At 38.6% G+C, this 21,949-nt stretch overlaps 1 protein-coding gene across 3 annotated transcripts in view; it reads right to left on the bottom strand.

Annotated features, from left to right (window-relative positions):
• LOC131430887 (disheveled-associated activator of morphogenesis 1) overlaps positions 1-21,949 on the bottom strand; it is a 232,528-nt gene that overhangs the window by 2,574 nt on the left and 208,005 nt on the right. Inside the window, exons 1-7 of one of the 3 annotated variants that reach the window (XM_058596135.1) lie at positions 14,928-15,069; positions 14,307-14,864; positions 12,776-14,248; positions 12,457-12,611; positions 12,230-12,391; positions 11,604-12,164; positions 11,357-11,528 (exon numbers count right to left, since the gene is read on the bottom strand). In XM_058596135.1, coding sequence (XP_058452118.1) covers positions 11,357-11,528; positions 11,604-12,164; positions 12,230-12,391; positions 12,457-12,611; positions 12,776-14,248; positions 14,307-14,864; positions 14,928-14,972 — 3,126 coding nt within the window. In that variant the 5' untranslated portion in view covers positions 14,973-15,069. Of the gene's footprint in view, positions 1-11,356; positions 11,529-11,603; positions 12,165-12,229; positions 12,392-12,456; positions 12,612-12,775; positions 14,249-14,306; positions 14,865-14,927; positions 15,070-21,949 lie in introns of those variants that run through there. The other 2 variants (XM_058596133.1, XM_058596134.1) reach the window with 2 other exon arrangements.

Raw genomic sequence — 21,949 nt, 5'->3', positions numbered from 1 at the left:
TACTACCAAAAATGTCACTTTCGTCCCAAAAGACATGAATCCACCAAATTGTCCTCAACTTTGACCAATTGAGGAATTTTGGGCATTAACGAAGGCACATCTTAGGAAACATGTCTCGGCAGCCGAAACCATTGAACAGTTCGAAAAAGATTGGAAAAAAGTGTCAAAACTTGTCGCCAAGAAGTCTGTACGGAATTTAATGAGGAACGTTCGCAAGAAGGTGCGCCAGCTAGTCTACAATGGCTAAGTAGCAAATGTTGACAATAATATTCTGTTGTTGTAGTCTAATATTATCAGTATATCGAATAAAATTTGAATATCTAACATTTGTGAATTATTTACAGCAAAATCAAAGTGCGTCCATACTTTGTTTGAAACCAACGCGAAACTGCGAAACCAAGCGAATCTATGAGCGAAGTTTTATGTCGTTTTCGTTTCGATGCCAAACCTAACCTTTTTTTTTTTTTTTTTTTTAAATAACTATTTATTGGAATATGAGTTAAAATTAAATTTTTAAGATTTAAATTGGGTGTTCAGCCACAAGTGGTGACTTTTCAGCCCTGTTATATATATATATATGATTTGGTTATTACCATGAAGACATCATTTGCTTCCGCAATTCTGAGATTTTTGTGTAGGGAAAAATCTAAACCTACTTGTATTGTGTAATGGGGAAAAGGAACTTATATACTAACTTACTAACTAATACAGAGAGCGAATCGATTCAATTGAAGATTGCATCGATTTTTGTCGGAATTTGCTTATAATATTATGTGACATTACATCTAATGGTTCTATATTTGTGAGTCTGTGTAACTCATTTGTACTAAACCAGGGAGGACGCTTCAGAATCATTTTCAGAATTTTATTCTGAATCCTTTGAAGCGTTTTCTTCCTGGTGGAACAACAGCTTGACCAAATTGGTACCGCATAAAGCATGGCTGGTCTGAAAATTTGTTTATAAATTAACAATTTGTTTTTTAGACAGAGCTTAGAATTTCTGTTTATAAGAGGATATAAACATTTAATATATTTATTACACTTTGCCTGGATTCCTTCAATGTGATCCTTGAAAGTGAGTTTTTTGTCATACGTTAAACCTAAGTATTTAGCTTGATCAGACCATGTCAATTCCAAGCCATTCAATTTGAGAATGTGATTATTGTTTGGTTTAAGAAAAGAAGCTCTTGGCTTGTGAGGAAAGATAATTAATTGCGTTTTTGCTGCATTTGGTTTAATTTTCCATTTTGACAGATAATCACTGAAAATATTTAAACTTCTTTGTAGGCGACTGCAGATCACTCTTAGATTTCTACCTGGGGCTAACAGACTTGTGTCGTCACAGAATAGCGATTTCTGACAACCAACGGGTAGATTTGGAAGATCAGAAGTGAAAATATTATACAAGATTGGAGCTACACTCGAACCCTGCGGAACACCGGCTCGTACGGGTAGCAATTCAGATTTACAATTCTGATAGCTAACCTGAAGAGTACGATCAGTTAAATAATTTTGAATCATTTTGATCAAATAAATAGGAAACTGGAAATCAGACATTTTTGCTATTAAACCTTTGTGCCAAACACTGTCGAATGCTTTTTCTATGTCTAGAAGAGCAACTCCAGTGGATAACCCAGAAGATTTATTTGATTTTATCATGTTCGTTACTCTGACAAGTTGATGAGTAGTTGAATGTTCATGACGAAATCCAAACTGCTCTGGTAAAAAAATTGAATTCTCATTTATATGAGTCATCATTCTTAACAAGATAATTTTTTCAAAAAGTTTACTGATAGAAGAAAGTAAACTAATTGGGCGATAACTTGATGTTTCTGCTGGGTTTTTATCAGGTTTTAGGATAGGAATTACTTTAGCGTTTTTCCATCTTTTTGGGAAGTAAGCTAATGAAAAACACTTGTTGAAAATTTTAACCAGGAGTCTCAAGGCAACATCGGGAAGATTTTTAATAAGAATATTAAAAATTCCATCATTACCAGGAGCCTTCATGTTTTTAAGTTTTCTAATAATTGATTTAATTTCATCAAAATTCGTCTCAATAATGTCATCGTGTGATAACACTTGGGTTGAAATATGATCATATTTCAGTGAGACTTCATTTTCAATAGGACTCACAACGTTCAAATTAAAATTGTGGACACTCTCGAACTGCTGAGCAAGTTTTTGAGCTTTTTCGCCATTTGTAAGAAGTATTTGATTTCCTTCCTTGAGAGCAGGAATAGGTTTCTGAGGTTTCTTAAGAACCTTAGAAAGTTTCCAGAAAGGTTTAGAATATGGTTTAATTTGTTCAACTTCTTTAGCGAAATTTTCATTTCGCAAAAGAGTAAATCTATGTTTAATTTCTTTTTGTAAATCCTTAACTATGTTTTTCATAGCAGGATCACGAGAACGTTGATATTGTCGTCGACGAACATTCTTCAACCGAATGAGCAGTTGAAGATTGTCATCGATGATAGGAGAATTTAATTTAGTTTGAGCTTTGGGAACTGAAAGATTTCTAGCTTCGATAATATAATGATTCAAATTATCAATTGCTGTGTCGATGTCTGCAGAATTTTCTAAAATAATTTCATGATCCACATGATTTTCAATGTGAGATCTGTAATCCAACCAATTTGCTCTATGATAGTTGAAAATAGAACTAATTGGATTAATTATAGCTTCGTTGGAAAGTCTGAATGTTACAGGAAGATGATCTGAGTCAAAATCAGCATGAGTAATCGGTTCACTACAAATGTGACTTTGATCTGTTAGAACCAGATCAATTGTAGACGGGTTTTTCACGGAAGAGAAACAAGTAGGATTACTGGGATGAAGAACTGTAAAGTAACCAGCTGAGAGTTGATTATGAAGTATTTTACCATTACTGTTATTTTGCCTACAATTCCACTGGACATGCTTAGCATTTAAGTCCCCTATTACGAAAAATTTCGATCGATATCTTGTAAGTTTTTGCAAATCGCCTTTAAAGAAATTTAATTGTTCGCCGGTGCATTGGAATGGCAAATATGCTCCAGCGATGAAATAAATTCCATGAATGGTTTCAACTTCGATTCCCAAGCTTTCAATAACTTTAGTATTGAAAGAAGGTAAAATTCGATGTTTAATTTGCCGTTGGACAAAAATGGCAACTCCACCACCAATTCCAGTAAACCTGTCAAATCGATGAACCACATAATGTGGATTACTTTTCAATTTTACATTTGGTTTAAGAAAAGTTTCTGTCACAATGGCAATATGAATTTTGTGAACTTTGAGAAAATTATAAAATTCATCTTCACTCGATTTCAAAGATCGAGCATTCCAATTTAAAATATTCAAATAATTATTTAACATCACTGTTAAATTTTAAATTCATTATAATATTATTTGCAAATTTCCATCCGATTTGAAATGCTTCAAAAAGTGATGAAGTCGAATTCATTTGGATGATCATTTGAAAAAGTTGATCTTGTAGGTAGATCATTTTATTTTCAGTTATATCGCCTAAATCGACTTCATTTAAAGAAGCGAATGGCATTGAAGGAATATTTGTAGGTAGACTGCCATTAGAAGAAGATGATTTGGCCGGTCTACCTATTAATAAATTGTTTTCGTTCGAAGAAGAACTGCAAGGCGGTCCTGTGTTTTGAATATTTACATTAGAAGAAATAGGAGATAGCTTTCTACCTAATATACCAGCATAACTGACATTAGAAGAAGATGATGACGAGGTCGATCTACCTGTCAATAAATTGTTTTCGTTAGAAGACGAATTGGCAGGTGCCTTAGAAGAATTTTCAGGTATATTCTGTAAATTTAAGGTCGTTGATTTGACTTGTTGTCTAAGCGAACGAGCGTTTAAAATTTTTTCCCTGACAGGACATTTCAAATAATTGGATTTATGATTTCCATTGCAATTTGAACATGAAAATTTATCAGTGGTTTCATTCATTGTACAAACGTCTTTCGAATGTGATTTACCACAATTCAAACACCGTATATCCATATGACAATTTTTGGTTCCATGACCGAAGCCTTGGCAACGACGACATTGCGTTAAGTTTGCAATACGATTATGCCGTTTATAATGTTCCCAATGAATTTTAATGTGGGAAATGAAACGTACTTTTTCTAAAGTTTTCAAATTGTTTACATCACTTCGATTGAAGTGTATTAGGTAAAGTTCATGGGAAATTCCAGAGCGTGGTTTAGAAGTACCATTCGCTCTTTTTTTCATAAGTATTACTTGGGAAGGGGCAAAACCAAGCAATTCTTTTAGTTCATTTTTAATTTCATCAATACTTTGATCATTTGATAATCCTTTCAAGACAGCCTTGAAGGGTCTGTCTGATTTTATATCATATGAATAAAATTTATGAAGTTTTTCGGACAAATATCGAATAAGACGTTCGTAATCTTCCAATCCATCCACCAAGACTCGACATTCTCCTCTTCGTCCGATTTGAAATGAGACTTTTACTTCCGGGAGAAAAGTAGAAAGCTCAGTACGGAATGCTTTGAAGTCGGAAATCATCACCGTCACTGGTGGCATAGATTGATGTTTCTTCCCAGAACGACAAGCGTCCATTTTGGGAATTTTTGAAGAATTTTCTTCTATGTCGCTACAATCGGATTCAGGAAGAATCTCGTAAATATTGTTAGACGGCATAGGATCAACGGAAGGGAAATCCGTCCGTTGTCTTTTATTTTTACATTCAGATTCTATAAGATCGTGAATGTTATTAGAAAAATGTTGAATAACGGATTGTGATTTATTCCGTATTGAATTATTTTTAGCCTTAGGCTTGTTGCCTTTCCGGTTGGACGCAGGCATTTTTGAAATTAATGAAATTTTAAATTAAATTAACTAGGCTAAATTAGTCTTCGATTAGACTCCTAGCTAGCCTTAAAAAAGGCTGATTAATTTCTTAGTCACTCTAATATCACTCTTTGTATCACTTAGTCACTCTAATATCACTCTTTGTATCACTTAGTCACTTAGTTAGTGATTCAGGTAGCCTTGAAAAAGACTGAAGCCTTGAATCAATGAAACTCTAGGTAGCCAGAAAAAAAATTCCAGGAGCCAAGAGCTATACGCGTGCGGTGCGAACGACTGTTCAACACCGACGCCAAACCTAACCTTGTTTCCACTCTAACTGCTGTCAAACTGTTTGTTTGAAGCCAGTTTGAGTTTTTTGGGTTTATTTTGCACAGTAAATAAAAAATTTTCAGATTGTCTAATTTTTACAATATAGAGAACGTAAGATGAACTTCGTTTAACAATGTACTGAAACTATTTTCTTTGACTAAAAGTATAAAAAGTAAGTAGACAGAATCGCCAGCTGGCAAGCTTCTTGGGATAAAGATGATCTGGGTCGGTGGATGCACTCAATTATTCCTAAAATATCGACAAAGGCATGGTTCAGGGGACTGGATGTGAGTAGAGATTTCATTCGTGTGATGTCCAGACTCATGTCCAATCACTACACGTTAGATGCACATCTCCTTCGAATTGGACTTTCCGAGACTAATCATTGTGCTTGCGGCGAAGGTTACCGCGATATTGACCATGTTGTTTGGACATGCGTGGAGTTTCGTGATGTCAGATCTCAACTAATAAATTCCTTGCGTACCCAAGGTAGACTATCCAATGTCCCAGTTCGCGACATTCTTGCTTGTCGTGACCTTCCATACATGAAACTTCTTTATCATTTCATTAAATCCATTGGAGTTCCAATTTAAATTTTATTTTATGTTAGACTGTTTTCTCTTCCATGAGTTCAACCAATAGCCAACTATAGGATATTGAATATAAGTGGTGAACTGATACAAACAATCCTGAAATAGTTATAAGATCATGTACAAAATAAATGTATTTTATTTAATGTAATTTAAAATAGCAACTCGCTTGATAAAAACAGTGTTTAGATTAACTAATGAGTACCAACATACTAATATGATATTCGAAATGTATTAGGTTTAAACTACTATGTATTGTGGATGCCACGGCGAAGAAAAACTTATGTATATTGCCTATGAAATAAACGTATTTATGAAAAAAAAAAGTAGACAGAAGAAATTTTTACTGAAGAACTGAATTTTTTTACAAGATTTTTTTTTTCAATATCGGAAATTACCATACTTTCGAGTAGGGCTATTTTCGATAACGGCAAAATAACTGCTCGACTGTCAAATTTTTTACTAAAATAAAGTTAAAATAATTCACGAGATGGTTCACGGCCTTAATCGATTGATTTGATTGATCGAGTAAAAAAACACAGACACAGGAGTGCCAGATATACGGATTGTTTAGTATTCTACTGATTTTCAAATACATCGGTAAAATTTACTAAATTTTATACGGATTTTGCAAAAAACTGATTTTAAACAGATTTTTAAGAAACTATGTAACGACAATCGGACCGATTCCGACCGACAAATTTCAATGAGTTAAATTGAAAACATGTGCACGTAGTACTCAGGTGAACTGATTAACTGTTGAACTGTCAGAATGCACCCATAGTTTGTACATGTAGTACAAACTTTGTCCATTCTGCACACTGGTCCTATTTGCCATCAGTTGCTCTCTCCTCTCGACAGATTATTGCCAATTCTTTGCAATAATTATATAATAAACACTGTAAACCGTGTCCGACCGTTTTTACTTATGTTTGTAATGGTATAACTCCGTAACTACCGATCGGATTGCTATCAAACTTGGCACAGGTACTTCTTGCTCTTCAGAGATAATCATAACGATATTTTCAAGGGGGAGAATTTGTAGCCAGTATCCCTAACAGTGAGGAATGACAAAATTTATGTAATTTCACGAAAATCGATACTTTTTGAAGAACACACATACTTTTTGTAAAATTCAAGTATTGTCTTAAGGGTGTTTGTGGGGGATTGATACTCATTACATTACTAATACTCGCCTCTAAATAAGGTGGTTTAATATGAAATTTATAGAAGGGGTTGTTTAAAGGATAAAATGTTTATATGATAGAACATAACTCTCCGAAACATTTCAATAGATTATTACTTATTTTGGCACAAGTAATTCTTGCTGTTTATAGGTTGCTATAAGGGAAAAATATAAGCGAAATAATAGCCAACGTTTCAGTATCACTTGTAAAATGTCAGAGAACAACAAGACACAAAGCGCTATAAAACGATTTGAAGCTTTAATTAATTTGCTTTGATCTTGTGTCATGCAAGTTTGGATGAAATGCTTTGTTTGAGAAGTCTGCAAGTATCCCAGGGTAAATTTTAAGTGCTTAAGATTAAGTTCTAATTTAAATAAGATGAGCTCGATTAATTATCGAAATCGCAGAATTGTAGTACACTGGGGTCTCTTTTTACGCAGTTTTATTATGCGGTTTCTTTTTACGCGGATTTCCGAAGTTACGCCGATTTTTTACGCGGATTTTTGCCAAAAAAATCATCTCGGATGAGGCACATTTTCATTTCGGCGGGTATGTCAATAAGCAAAATTGTCGCATCTGGGGGACGGAAAACCTGCACGTTATCATGAAGAAGCCGATGCATCCTCAGAGAGTGACGATTTGGTGCGGATTTTGGTCTGGCGGCATCATTGGGCCGTTTTTCTTCGAGAATGAGGCAGAAAGCTGCCGCCACGGTCAATAACGAGCGCTACCGCGCCATGATTAGCGATTGGTTCTTCCCGTTACTTGAAGAGGAAGACTTGGACACCATTTGGTTCCAACAAGACGGCACTCCGTGCCACACAGCCAACGCTACGATCGATCTTCTGCGCACAGTCTTCGAAGATCGAATTATCAGTCGAAATTTGGATGTCGTTTGGCTATTATCAGACCCTGTCAGCTTGGAGCGAAATTAATCTTCAGTTCAGCAACGCCATCGCACGGCATTTAACATATCAAGTCAATTGAATGGGTGCGCAGCCCTGCTATTTTGGCGCGCACGAATTTGACATCTCTCTCCCCTACTTATTTTTATGAGATTCGATGCGGACTCACCTGAGGGCAACATGCTCGCAAAAAAGGATGGTGCAAATGATTTGTTCGGGAAATGTGAGAGCTGGATATCTTGTTAATATGATGTCTTTGCTATTATGTTTGGGGGCTGTCAAAGATAAGTGTTATGTGGACAAGCCAGAGACAATTCAAGCCTTGAAGGACATTCGTGCAGCCATAGCTGAAATAAAGCTGCATACAATCGAAAATGTACTAAAAAACTGGACCGACCGTTGGCGTACTGCCATACGTTTTCGCCTGTACCACCACACCGATACAATACCGGTTCAATGCATAGGACGCTGGTCTTACAAGCCAGCTGTCGTATGTTCGAGCCCCGACCTGGAAGGATTCTTAGTGTCAGTAGGATCCATAGTACTAGCCATGCAATGTTTCTGTACGCTAAGAATCGGCTGCGAAGTCTGTTGAAACAGAAAGGCCAAATTCCACGGAAGGAATGTAATGGCAAGACTTTGCTTTTTACAAGTCCCTGCTAGGCCGCCATGTTTTTGTGACCATCATCTTTTCCGCAAAGACGAAAACAACGAAGTAGTATATAAGTTCGTTGTTGCTAAATATCTGTGATATTTAGCTGTGAAAGTTGATTTTTTTATGTTTGATTATAAATGTGATATCGTTATGAAACGTGCGGTGCCAAATTGTAATACTGACTATCACAATCGATGAAGTGTTGTATTTTATTTTACTAGTGTTGTATTTTACTTTGCTCTCACTGACTTGCTAGCTTTGAAGGCCCCGAAGGACTGAGATGTTGGTTACGATAGCACTAGCTGGAGCGCCTTATTGTTGTCACCGGGCTGGCTTTTCACCACACCGATACTAGATGGAATACGGAAATTCAATGCGCACGATCTGGCATCACTGTACAGACGGGACTGGAATCTGTGGAGAAACGATCGCAGTAGGCGACAATCCGATTTTTTTCAATTTAGTGGAAAAAGTTATAAATGAAATCAATTAGGTTTTATACAATGACGACACAAATGACCTACCGATGAATCAATCTTTGACAGCTACCGTGTGTTTGTTTTGTTTTGAGACTGCAAATTAAAAATTGAAAAATGACGAAAAAGTGTCGTGTTCCACAGTGAAAAGAACTAAAAAGATTGCCCTGTGTGCGTTTCCAGCATCAAGGAGCGATATTTGTATAAATCTGTTTAGTGTGAGGCGTCTTGCAATTTTTAAATTCAAATAATGAACCTCTGATGAAATTTTAAACTGTAAACAACCCCCGGCGGCTGTCAAAAAAAAGTTAATTCCGTTCATTGTGTGAGGTTATGTCATGTATATTGAATTGGTGATGACATGAAGATTAGACCCCCGATTGGACAGGAATGGTGATGTTGGTGCGATGTTTCATTTAAATTGGTAGTACTTTATGATGAAAATCAACTTTTCATTTTTGGTTCCATCTCGTACCATGGTTGTATAGCTAGCTAACAGCTAATCAGTGATCTCATATGAACTCAAATCTCCTCTTTCACGAGTCGTCGTTCTTTCGGAAAGTTGGAAAAGCATCACAATTTCATCTCTTTTATTCTATAGAGATGGGGGCAGCCGGCAATGGTGGCTTTTATGCTATTAAAATGCTCAGATCAAGTTAGAATGGTATCAATTCCTATTACTATTTTTCAGCAGAAAACATGATGATATCAGTGTGCAAGCCGCCAAGATCATTGTCACAACGCAACGCAACAGAGACATGACTCGAATCTGTGGAAACTATTTCGCAACTTTCCACTTCTACTATTTCATTTATATCAACCTTTTCCAATCTGCTCATTTTAGTTAAGTTTTTTGATAAAAAGGTATGGGTATGTAACGTCAGCGACATAACTGGATGTAGTGAATACGAATAAAACTGACACTGACAATTCCGAATATCAATTAGTTGATCGATTGTGTGAATTGTGCCTTTCCGCAGCTAGAATTTGAAACGATACACTTAAACTAAAGTACAGATTAGTTACATTGAATATTCTGACATACAATTAAATATTACGATTAATTGTATGTCAGAATGTTAATTCTTTATGATAAAATAATAGTGGTTTTAAAAAAAACCTTCTATGAAGGCGTTCGTGATGGAAAGTGACGAGTTGAGTTCGAATCTATTTTGAGTCGGTGCTATGCATTTTATTTAGCAAACCAGCAGAATATTCTACTACAAAATACAACTGGTATACAGTATAGTGGAGTAAAATTTCGCATAATTCTTTGGGTACAATTATGGTTTCAAATAACAACATACAGAATTTTAATGTCGATATTTTCATTTCGGATTTGAATATTACAGTAAAAGAAACTATCAAAGAGCAGTACGGGATTAATTTCTGGCATTCAGAAGGGCCAACTTATGTAATCCTCTAAGATATTAAACACTGTTGCGAATTCTGCACTGCAAAAGTTGCACAAAGTAGATCAAATAATCTCTGATTTGCACTACACTGATGGACCAGTAGCAGGATGACGCAATGTTCTTTGAAGGCAAACTGGCTCTGTGACCTGTGCATTTGAGGTTTTGTACCACACGGTCGTGCTCCAAATGAGAGCACGACCTGAGCGTTCGAGGTTTTGTACCACGAAAAGGTCTGCTCTCATTACTAACTACTTTTGCTTCCTACGATCGACGCCCAAATGAAAGCACGACCTAAGCGTTTCACGCTTTATACTTGGTTTGTTCTGACTGATGTTGGTGGGAGAACTAGACCTCGACATCCAATTCCGTGTGAAGCTCTAGAAGTAATGAACTATCTTCAATCAAAGTTTACCTTTTATACTTGTCCAGTAGATAATCGGAATTGATATGTGCTTGACTTCCTCAAAACCGTCGTGCGAAAAAGGCACGCAAGCGTGATGCATTTTCCTCATTGTTTCCAAAAGATTTAGAAAACGTTGTTTTTCAATTATTTATGGTTATCTCTCACTGTTGAAAATTTAATCACAAATTCCTGATCATAGTTCCGATAGCTTGTCGAAAAAATTATGTTATTGGGTCATGTACATCAAGAGATATTCGCGATGGAAAAAATTCAGTTTGGACAAAAGGTACACTTTGTTAGGTAAACTTTTTTTTCCCTAAAAGTGTCATGTAAGAAAGACTGCTAGGGAACATAATTAGGGTAACGGCTTCCTATTTCATCTCATTTGAAAGGACGTTACCTTTGAAACCTGATTTAGTTACGGAATTCGCCTATCGTCTTAGCAACAAACCTTAATGAATTGTCATTTGTTAAATTATTTATTTTAAAGTTATTGCCGGATGCTTGTTGACATCGAAAACTACCATGCGGCTGCATTTTATTTTGCCTGCAAAATTTTAGAACGATCCCACTCACCTCAGCTTCCTGTTTGGCTCGTTTCTCCTCTTCCTCCTGTCGCCTACGGAAGTTTTCATTGTCCTGTTTGGCTTCCATCAACGCCGTCAAAAATCCATCAAAGATACCGAAGAATTCATCCGGTTGCACTACTGAGCCATCTTCGCCAAACAATCTAACCGCGCGGTCAAATCTGAAGAAGAAGAAAAACCCAGGTTTACTTTTTATTCCTGCAAATTGAAACCACCCTGCCGTGACCCGTACACACCTTGTCTTCATATCCTGGAACTGATCCTCCAGTTCCGCGAATCGCACCGATGCCTGGGCGTGGAATTCCCGCATCACCGGCAAAAATCGATCGCCAGATTGTGGAACACCGCTGCTGCGATGGAACTCGATTTCGCGATTAACCTCCGCCAGACCCGCCCGCAGCATCGATATGTCTTTGTCCATCTCACCGAGGGATACCTTCGAGGCTTCCTTCACGTGGGGCAGATCTTCCTCCAGCAGAAGAATATCCTTGAACTTTTTTTCGATTATCTGCACCAAATAGTGAAGCAAAGTAGTGCCCTTGGCCGCACTGCTCTTGGTGTCGGCCAGCCGGTTGAGCGAAGCCAGTCGGAATCCGGATGCATTACCACGAGCACCACGGTTCATGTAGTTACCGAGGGCCAGAACGAGCTCCAGCAGTTTGCGAAGTCGTCGCGAGCGAGCCACCTCCCGGGATGCTTCCATCACGTTGGCGATTCGCGGCGAAAGATCACTCACCGTCACCTGGAAGCGCTTTTTATAGTGTAAACTTCGGAGTCGCTGTTCGTAGTGAGGTATTCTGAAAGATTCGCGAATATTAGGGAAATTCGGTATTTCTTGTGATGACCTAGCATCCGAACATACTTCGAGATTTCGTACAGGAACCGATCCGCTCGGGCAAGTGAGTCAATATCTTCAGAATGTTCGTCCAGCAGGGCACGCTCCTCGGCCGACGGGGTGAACTTGAGGAGCTGCTCAACCATATCGATCGGTAGCTGTTCGTTGGAATCCATCGACAGAATGGCCCTGTTGAAAAAGCGCGAGTTCAATTGGTTGATTCGCCAGAATCGTATTCAAACTTAGATACGTACTTTGAGATCTCTTCGTCGCTCATTTTCAGTTTGCTCAGCAGAATCGTGCAGTTCTGTGCTCGCCGTCCATCAATAACCGAAAGAATCTTGGTTTTGTTCTTCCCTATTAGACGGAGATCCTCAATAGAACCGTCATTCTGGAATGGGAAATTATACTAGGGTTCTCGCCAGTTTTAGTTTGGAACTGAACTCAAAAATACAGAATTTGAAGGATTTTAGGAAAGGATGAAAATCAAATCGTTTGTTGCTCAAAGAATTGAAAAAATTGATACAATCTAACAGACAGATGATAAATTAAAATGAAGGACGCAATACATACCGCAACGCCATTCTTCTGGTAGGCCGAAAACAGTTTATCGATAGACTCGAGCTCGATGCTGTTGTACCACTTGGAATCGTCCAGTTCGCTCCACACGGTACCCTGGAGCTTGCTGTCCGGCAGCTTGGACCAGTTGAAGCTCTTCAGGGGATTGGCCGGCTGCGGGACGTTCTTTTTCGGTGCCTCCATCTTGGGTGGTGCCGGCATGCTGGACACGTTCTGACTGGAGACCTTGGGAATACCGCCGGGTACGGGCGGAGGTGGCGGTGCGGACATCATTGGCGGTGGTGGTGGAGGAAGTTTACATGGTGGCGGTGGTGGAGGTGGAGAAACCGGTCCGTTGCAACCCTGCAATCCGGCCACCTTCTGATCGTCCGGAATGCTTCCCTCGGTGACTAGTCGTTCCAGGCGAACGCGTTCCTGTTGCTCGCTGACGAATCGGTGCTGCAGGTCTTCGACGCGCATTTCGGCATTCAGTGCCCGCTGTACGGCCTGCGAGTGATTGGCACTTTCCTTTTCCAAGCGTTCTCGCATACGGGCCAGAGATGTTTCCAGATCCTCTTTTTCCTGTGTTCGCAAATCCAACTCTTGCTCTTTTTTCGCTAGCTTTCCATTAATTTCCGAGTTTTCCTTTTCCAGGTCCTCGGCCCGACTCCGGGCAGCAACCAGTTCTTCCTCTTTGACTAAAAGTTTGACTATTTTTCTCACATCGATATGAAGCGGAGCGATATCCGGATCCTGCACTTTCAAGGAAGATTCCGAAGACTTGTCCTGATCCGGATCGATGTCACTAGAAGGTCGCTCCTCCTGTTGCAGAACGATCTGTTGGACCACTCGATCGAACATCAACCAGTGCTGTGCATTCGATCCCGTATGGGGAAGCATCAGCATGTGCTGCAAAAGACTCAACAGATGCGGATAGGCGGTTGAATGACTGAGCTTCCGTCTCAGCAGATCGAACATGGCGTTCGCACTCTTTGTGTCAACATGTTCGTGTCCAAACTTCCGGGCCAGTTCCTTCTCGTCTTCATTTCTAACCATCTCAAAAAAGTCCAAATGCCGATTCAAGGTATCGTTCTCGTGCTTTCGCAGCTTATCGATCACTGGTTGAATGCCCAGCATCAAAAACTCGTACCTCAGATGCAACCTAAACTCGAGATTCTCCTGTCCGTGGCCATAGTTCAGTACGGCGTTGATAAATGACATGATGGCCGTCTTGAGATTCACATCATCCCGGTAGGCACCGGTTGATCGGTCCAGATCGTTTACGATGCCCTGGAATCGAACTCGCTCGGCTGCGTACTCCTGATAGTTGAGCATTGCCGTGAGAACTTTTTTGTGACCTCCCGGTACTAAACAAACGGCACCGAGAATTTCCAATGCGGCAATTTTGGTCTTGATGTTGTCCGCCGCCAGTGAGCGTGCGATCGTGTCGATTCCGGTGGGATGAGCCAGCACGTGCGAGCGGCCAGTCTAAAACGAAAGAGACGAATTAATTTTGCCTGATCTGTCACCAAACAAGTCAACTTACCGAGTTGTTCATCAGCGCCTTGATGCACCCGATCAGACTAGTGTGTAGTGGACTGTTGGCCACCCGGATGTCCAGTGCCTGAAGCAACTCGAGCAGCGCCGGTAGCCCCTGCAGTTCAATAAACCGAATCACGAAACTGTGCGCCGAGGTGCGTAGGGCCGTCTTCAACGCATCGAACAAGGCCGTGTGTGATTCGATCTTCGGGCTGTACTCGTGCGACGGCGATTCGTCCGGTGAGGAGGCCTTCAGTTGAACCGCCATATCTTTCAGTCGTTCGATGTAGTGCTCCGGTGTGGGAGGCAGTGTGGCACCCGGCAGCGGAGCTCCATTCGGTCCGGTCGCATCCAGAGGACTCTTGCGGGAGCAGTAAATTTGCCATTTCTTCTGCGGCGGCAAACTGAGCATCGCGGCTTTGTTCGGTGCGGTGAGATCGAGTTCCTCGACAAGTTCGGCAAATTTGCTGTCCAACTCGTCGATCGCCGGCATCGGCTGGGTGGGGGTCAGCGTTTGCAGCGAGAAGACACCCTCGACCACGCAGATTTCGGGTGGTTCATCATCCTGAAAAGAACAGAAATTGAGACATTGGTGAAGTTGATCTGGTTGTAGTGTCGAATCCCGTACATCAAAGAACTGACATTCAATTAGTTTTTTAATTGTTCTGAACATTTATCGAATTTTTGAAACACTCATAATTTGAAATTTGAGAATTTGCGTGAAATAATTTGTTTGTGGTTTTCAAAGCATGGTTTACTTTGTTGGTATGAAATATCTTCCCGCACCCGACCTGTGCTCGATTTTCGTTTTTCGGGTACTCAAAGCCGACTTCAAATGCAAACCTGACAAAAGCAAAGTCTTGGCATTACATTCATTGTGTGGAATTTGACCTAAATGTGTCAACAGTCTTTGCAGCCGATTCTTAACGTTCAGAATTATTGCATGGTTAGTATTACAATCCTACTGACATTAAGAATCTTTCCAGGTCGGAGCTCGAATATACCACAACTGGCTTTTAAGATCGGTGCCTTTGCATTAATCCACCAACCGGGTCTGCACCCGTTTAAAAATAAAAAAACGGGAGGGTAATGTCAGAAACATCACTGGATGACGTGAATACGAATAAAACTGAAATGCTTTTTCCACATATCCGAATATCAATAACCGCACGTACTAGTTAATTGATTGTGTGAATTTTGCAAACTTTCAATGCGTCACTTTGCTTCACAAAAAATACGGAGTTGTGTATGGGACAATACCGATCAACTCAAAAATGCAATGCTCAAATTCATTCATGAGCTGAAAAATCGGTTTTAGCCATCTAGGACTTTAAAATTTAAATTAGGATTTAGTATGATATTAATTTCAATAACTTACTTGACAAACCCGCCTCGAAAATATAAATTGTATATCCACAAACTGAAACCGTCATTTTCAATTTTAAGAATTCTAAAACTAAAAAATTATTGATATCCACTCGCCAAGCGTGGATGAAAAGTATCGATAAGTTTGTAAAAAAATCATAAATCATATCAAATCATGTGAACATCTTACAAGCTAGTTGTAATTCCATTTAAAAACGATCTTGTTGGAAAATTATTTAGTTCTTTCATAAAATGATAATTACTTAGGTGAAGTATTGTCATCAAGTTATAGGTTTTGATCTGTAACAAAGAATGAACAATTTCGCATTAGGCGAGAAAATCAATTATAAGAAATTTTTCGGTTATAAATTGAATGACTAAATTGCCGTCCTAAACAAGATACGCAAATGTGTCTTCCTCATATTAGTCGAATAAAACTACTCGTGGTTCAGAAGCCTACATAGTATGGTGCCAACATTTTAGGGTCATCCCTAAATTCATTAAGCGGTAGTGCTCGAAAGTTAAAGCACCTCAGAAAAAAATCCCTACACACTTAAATTTTCTTGCTGAATTTCGGCACAGCCGAGTGCTCGGTAATCGTCTAGGCAAAATGTATAATTACTGAGAATTTCGGCAATCCAAAATTTGTCAACTGTCAACTGTCAATTATTGCCGAACTTTTCAGCAGAAATTTTGCTGTCAGCTCGGCAAAAGTTATCAAGATGGAATTATGAATTGCCAAATCATCAGTAATCGAAAAAGGAAAGACTCTCTACCTAGAAATAAGCGAATATTTATCAATCTATATGCAAAGTAGATCGTTTTCGATCTCACTTATCTTTTCATAAAATATACCAAACTTCATCATTCATCCAATTTATATGTTTTCCAGTTCCACAAGCAATGGCGAGGTGATGCGACGTGAATCGAAAAGAGCCATTAGATGATAAGTGTCTCACCGAGTTTCAGTAAAAGATATCTCACTGTTCGAAATGTCGGCAAACGGTTTTGCTGATCTCGATATATTTATTGTTCAGTATAATATTATGCCAAACTTCGGCAAAATAACGCACTTTATCGAGACATCAGTATATTACTTTAACGACTTTTGGAAAAGAGCATGTGGATTACTGAATGATCGGTAAAATGTTGTGTTGCCGATCTAATTCGGCATTTCATTATGCCGAGCTATAGAAACGGTTTTAAGTGTGTATGTAAAATTTGAGCTAAATCGGATATGGGCAAGGGGTACCGCCCGATGGACTAAGTTTGAAATGGAAATTTCCGAAATCGTGATTTTTTTATGTCGAAAGTCCTAGAATTGCATGAAACGTCGAGAATTAGTGTCATTTCGAAAAAAAAAATTTACATCGACTTTATGGGACATTATGGATATTTTCAGATTTTCAAAATCGAAATTTTTATTTGATGTTAAATGTCTTAGAATTGCATAAAACTAATTTGAAAAAAATGAGATTCCCGAAATCGAAATTTGTTTTTGATACCAAATGTCTTAGAATGGCGTGAAACGTGGAGTTCTGGTGTTATCTTGGAAAACTTTCATGCAATTCTAAGTCATTCGACCACAACGAATTTCGATTTCGGAAATCTTGCAAGTCCCAAAAAAAAATATTTCGAGATAATACAAAATCTTGACGTTTGATGTAATTCTAAGACATTTGACATCAAAAAAAATTTCACTTCAAGAAATTTCATTTAACCATCACTCCCCTCACGTTGTTTTTTTACCGCTCAATTTTCTCAGAGATCGCTTAACTGATTTCATCAAACTTAGGCTCGTATGAAAGCTACTGTTGGGCCATTGATCAAGCTCGAATATCAAATGGCTGTGACTTCTGGTTCCGGAGATATGATGGTATAAGTGACGTAACCGACGTTGTTTTTTACCGCTCGTATAGACGGATGCCAATATTTTGGGGTCACCTCTAATATCGTAAAGCGATAGTGCTCAAAAGTTTGAGTACCTCGAAAAAAGTCTCAATGCAAAATTTGAGTCAAATCGGATATGGGTAAAGGGTTCTGCCCGGCGGTTAAGGTTTGAAAAATCACCATATGGGAGAGGTACATCAGAATTCCGAAATCGAAATTTTTTTTTATGCTGAATGTCTTGGAATTACATGAAAGATCGAGATTTAGTGTCACTCCGAAAATTTTTTTTTGATAGAATCGACTGTTCGGGAAAAATTTTCAGATATTCAAAATCAATAAAAAAAATCGATGCTAAAAAGTCTTAGAATTTCAGTAAACGTCAATATTTAGTGTCAACTCAAAACATGTTGTTATTTTGGAAAATCGACTTTCTAGGACTGATTTGATATTATGAGACTATTTAAATGGCAGAAGACTATTTAGATTACACTAGGTAGAGAACTCTTCTCATGAAAAATGCCAAAAAATCATCTTCTCGGATGAGGCACATTTTCATCTCGGTGGGTATGTTAATAAGCAAAATTGTCGCATCTGGGGGACGGAAAACCCGCACGTTATCATGGAGAAGCCGATGCATCCTCAGAGAGTGACGATTTGGTGCGGATTTTGGTCTGGCGGCATCATTGGGCCATTTTTCTTCAAAAATGAGGCAGGAACCACCGCCACGGTCAATGACGAGCGCTACCGCGCCATGATTAGCGATTGATTCTTCCCGTTACTTGAAGAAGAAGACTTGGACACCATTTGGTTCCAACAAGACGGCGCTCCGTGTCACACAGCCAACGCTACGATCGATATTCTGCGCACAGTCTTCGAAGATCGAATGATCAGTCGAAATTCGGATGTCGTTTGGCCGCCTCGGAGCTGTGTTTTGACGCCATTAGACTATTATCTTTGGGGGCTGTCAAAGATAAGTGTTATGTGGACAAGCCAGAGACAATTCAAGCCTTGAAGAACAACATTCGTGCAGCCATAGCTGAAATAAAGCTGCATACAATCGAAAATGTACTAAAAAACTGGACCGACCGTATGCGGTACTGCAAGGCCAGCCAATGCATGAAATTATATTCCACAATTAACCGGAAGGATTGTACTTTAATATGAAAAAATAAATTGATGAACCGTTTGTGTTTTATTGCATGTTTTAAAAAAAAAGTTACATGGCGGACCCTGTAGTATGCTATTGAATTGCTGAAACGACGTTTCCATACATGTTTAAGTTAAAAGTTTCCGAATCGATTGGATGTTAAATTATATCAATTCAGAAAAAGGTTACGCAGCTATTTTTGAAATTTTTAATTGACACCCGGTCCCGTATAATGAAAAGTTAGGACTTTTTTGCCAAAAAATTTCGATTTAAGAAATCGAAATAAAGAGGAGATTAAATTTTCGCCATCATTTTTCAAATAATATTTCATCTCATATTCATATTACGACGTGTTTTGTGTGTAATGAAGAAAGTCAATAATTACGAGCAATATGAAGTAAGGTTTATGGAAATAAAAGCAAAACAATATTTTATAATTAAAAATTACGCCATGTCCAAAAAACGAAAGGATACTGATTGTCCACAACAATTTTACAGAGCTCAATGTTCGGAATAGGTTGAAGGAGGTGTTAGCTATTTTGGAAGAAGAAGGGCTCTCTGAAGTCCTTATGAGGGCCGACGGTGTACTGAATGGCGATGAGTCTTCCTTCTATCTTGATCCAGCTATCGATAAAGTGATTTATACACGTGGAGAAAAAAATGTATATAAGGTCTCGACCTGGGTCCTGCAGAAAGCAATATAACAGTTATGTTTACGTGTTGGGCTAATAGAAAGATGTATCCACATTTACTCAATGCATCTATAACTCAATTGGATAAAGTGGCAAGTCTTCTCTGGGATATAATAAAATCCATTAGATTTACAGTCATGTTTTTGTTCGGTCGCTAAAACAGTTGGATGAGCACACTCAAATAATTTTGAACAGTATTTTGCTCCGTTTTTGCAATGACTGAGCGGAAATATATATTGGAGAAGCCAAGTGAAAGAAAAACTAACAGAAAAGATGAATTTTTGGAAAAAGATACGCTCAGAGACAGGACTCGAACCTGCGTTCTTATGCATTCCGTGCATACGCGCTACCATTTCGCCACTCTGATCTTGCTTTAGCCACACTAAAACTCGAAACAGACATAGTAGCAACGTACATCGAACATGGTCTACATCCTGGCCGTCACCCGACCGATACCTTACATCCAAACATCTTCTCTGTCCATCAAACACTAGTCCTCTCGCTTCATACGCGTATTTTGCTGCAATTTATTCGGGAAGGTTAACCCTTTCACGACCATAAGATGTGCAGGACGAAGTATGTCAGTACAAGATAATATTAAAGCTTTTGGGGTGCAAATTGGGAGAATAACACCAGAAATACATAGCAGGGTGCATAAGTTGTTTCGGGTTTGCGGTTCAATGCATAGGACGCTCGTCTTACAAGCCAGCTGTCGTATGTTCTAGTCCCGATCTGGAAGGATTCTTAGTGTCAGTAGGATCCATAGTACTAGCCATGCAATGATTCTGTACACTAAGAATCGGCTGCGAAGTCTGTTGAAACAGAAAGGCCAAATTCCACGAAAGGAATGTAATGCCAAGACTTTGCTTTTTGTGCATAAGTTTCCTATAATTTCATGGGAAATATTTTCCCCTATGATTCTTAGAAATAAATAAAAGAAGAGTTGGGTTCATTATATCGTAATTTAATTTATTGCTTTAATTGCTTTAATTATCAGAATAGTTAAATAGATAGTTAGTTATGGCATTCTACGAAACGATTTCATGTATTTGTGGACATTGCACATAACACATTTATTATGTGTTCTATTTTCTATACGTCATTTTGTACAAACTATTTAGTGCAATAAAGATTGATAGTTCTTTTTACTTATTAGTTCAGAAACACATTTGTCGCCTCGGAAATAAGAGTTCGACTGAAAAGTTCGTATCGTTTAATAGAAACACAAATTTTTTTGCCAAAATTCGTTTTTATTATTCAACATAATTGCCATCAGAGGCGATACAGCGATTATAGCGATCTTCCAACTTTTCGATACCATTTTTGTAGTACGATTTGTCCTTTGCCTCAAAATAGGCCTCAGTTTCAGCGATTACCTCTTCATTGCTTCTAAATTTTTTACCAGCGAGCATTCTCTTGAGGTCTGAGAACAGAAAAAAGTCACTGGGGGCCAAATCTGGAGAATACGGTGGATGAGGGAACAATTCAAAGCCCAATTCGTTCAATTTCAGCATGGTTTTCATCGACTTGTGACATTGCCTTGATGAAATAAAACTTTTTTCTTCTTCAAATGGGGCCGTTTTTTTGAAATTTCGTCCTTCAAACGCTCTAATAACGCTATATATAATAGTCACTGTTGATGATTTTTCCCTTTTCAAGGTAGTCGATGAAAATTATACCATGCGAATCCCAAAATACAGACGCCATAACCTTGCCGGCCGATTGTTGAGTCTTTCCACGCTTTGGGTTCGGTTCATCGCGTGCAGTCCACTCAGCAGACTGTCGATTGGACTTCGGAGTGAAGTGATGGAACCATGTTTCGTCCATTGTTATATATCGACGATCGGTTTCGGTTTTATTTCGATATAACAGCTCCAAACACTGCTCAGAATCATCAATTCGTTGTTGTTTTTGATCGATTGTGAGCTCACGTGGCACCCATTTTGCACAAAGCTTTCTCATATCCAATAATTCGTGAATAATATGTCCAACACGTTCCTTTGATATCTTTAGGGTGTCAGCTACCTCGATCAACTTCTCTTTACGGTCATTGAAAATCATTTTGTGGATTTTTTTCACGTTTTCATCGGTAACAGCCTCTTTTGGACGTCCACTGCGTTCATCGTCTTCGGTGCTCATATTACCAGTACGAAATTTTGCAAACCACTTACGAATTGTTGCTTCGCCCAGTGCAGAGTCTGGATAACACTCATCAAGCCATTTTTTGGTATCGGCGGCACTTTTTTTCATCAAAAAGTAGTGTTTCATCAACACACGAAATTCATTTTTTTTTTCACAATAACAAAAGTAGCTTCACTCAAAATGCAATATCTCACAAACTAATAATCAGACAGCTGTCAAATTTATACACGTATCTTTTGAAGGTTGGTACTAACTGAAAATGATATGGATTTAATTCTAGTGGCGCCCTCTCATAGAAACGATACGAACTTTTCAGCCGATCTGTTAAGTTTTCTTTAACATTCAGTGAAAAAAACATCAATTTAATAGTAATTGAAGAATCTATAACGATTTTTATAGAAGGAAAACATATTC

This window comes from Malaya genurostris, chromosome 2 (assembly GCF_030247185.1).
Source record: "Malaya genurostris strain Urasoe2022 chromosome 2, Malgen_1.1, whole genome shotgun sequence".
Lineage (NCBI taxonomy): Eukaryota > Metazoa > Arthropoda > Insecta > Diptera > Culicidae > Malaya > Malaya genurostris.
The sequence above is the reverse complement of the archived record's forward strand: the minus strand, read 5'-3'. Positions and strand labels throughout refer to the sequence as shown.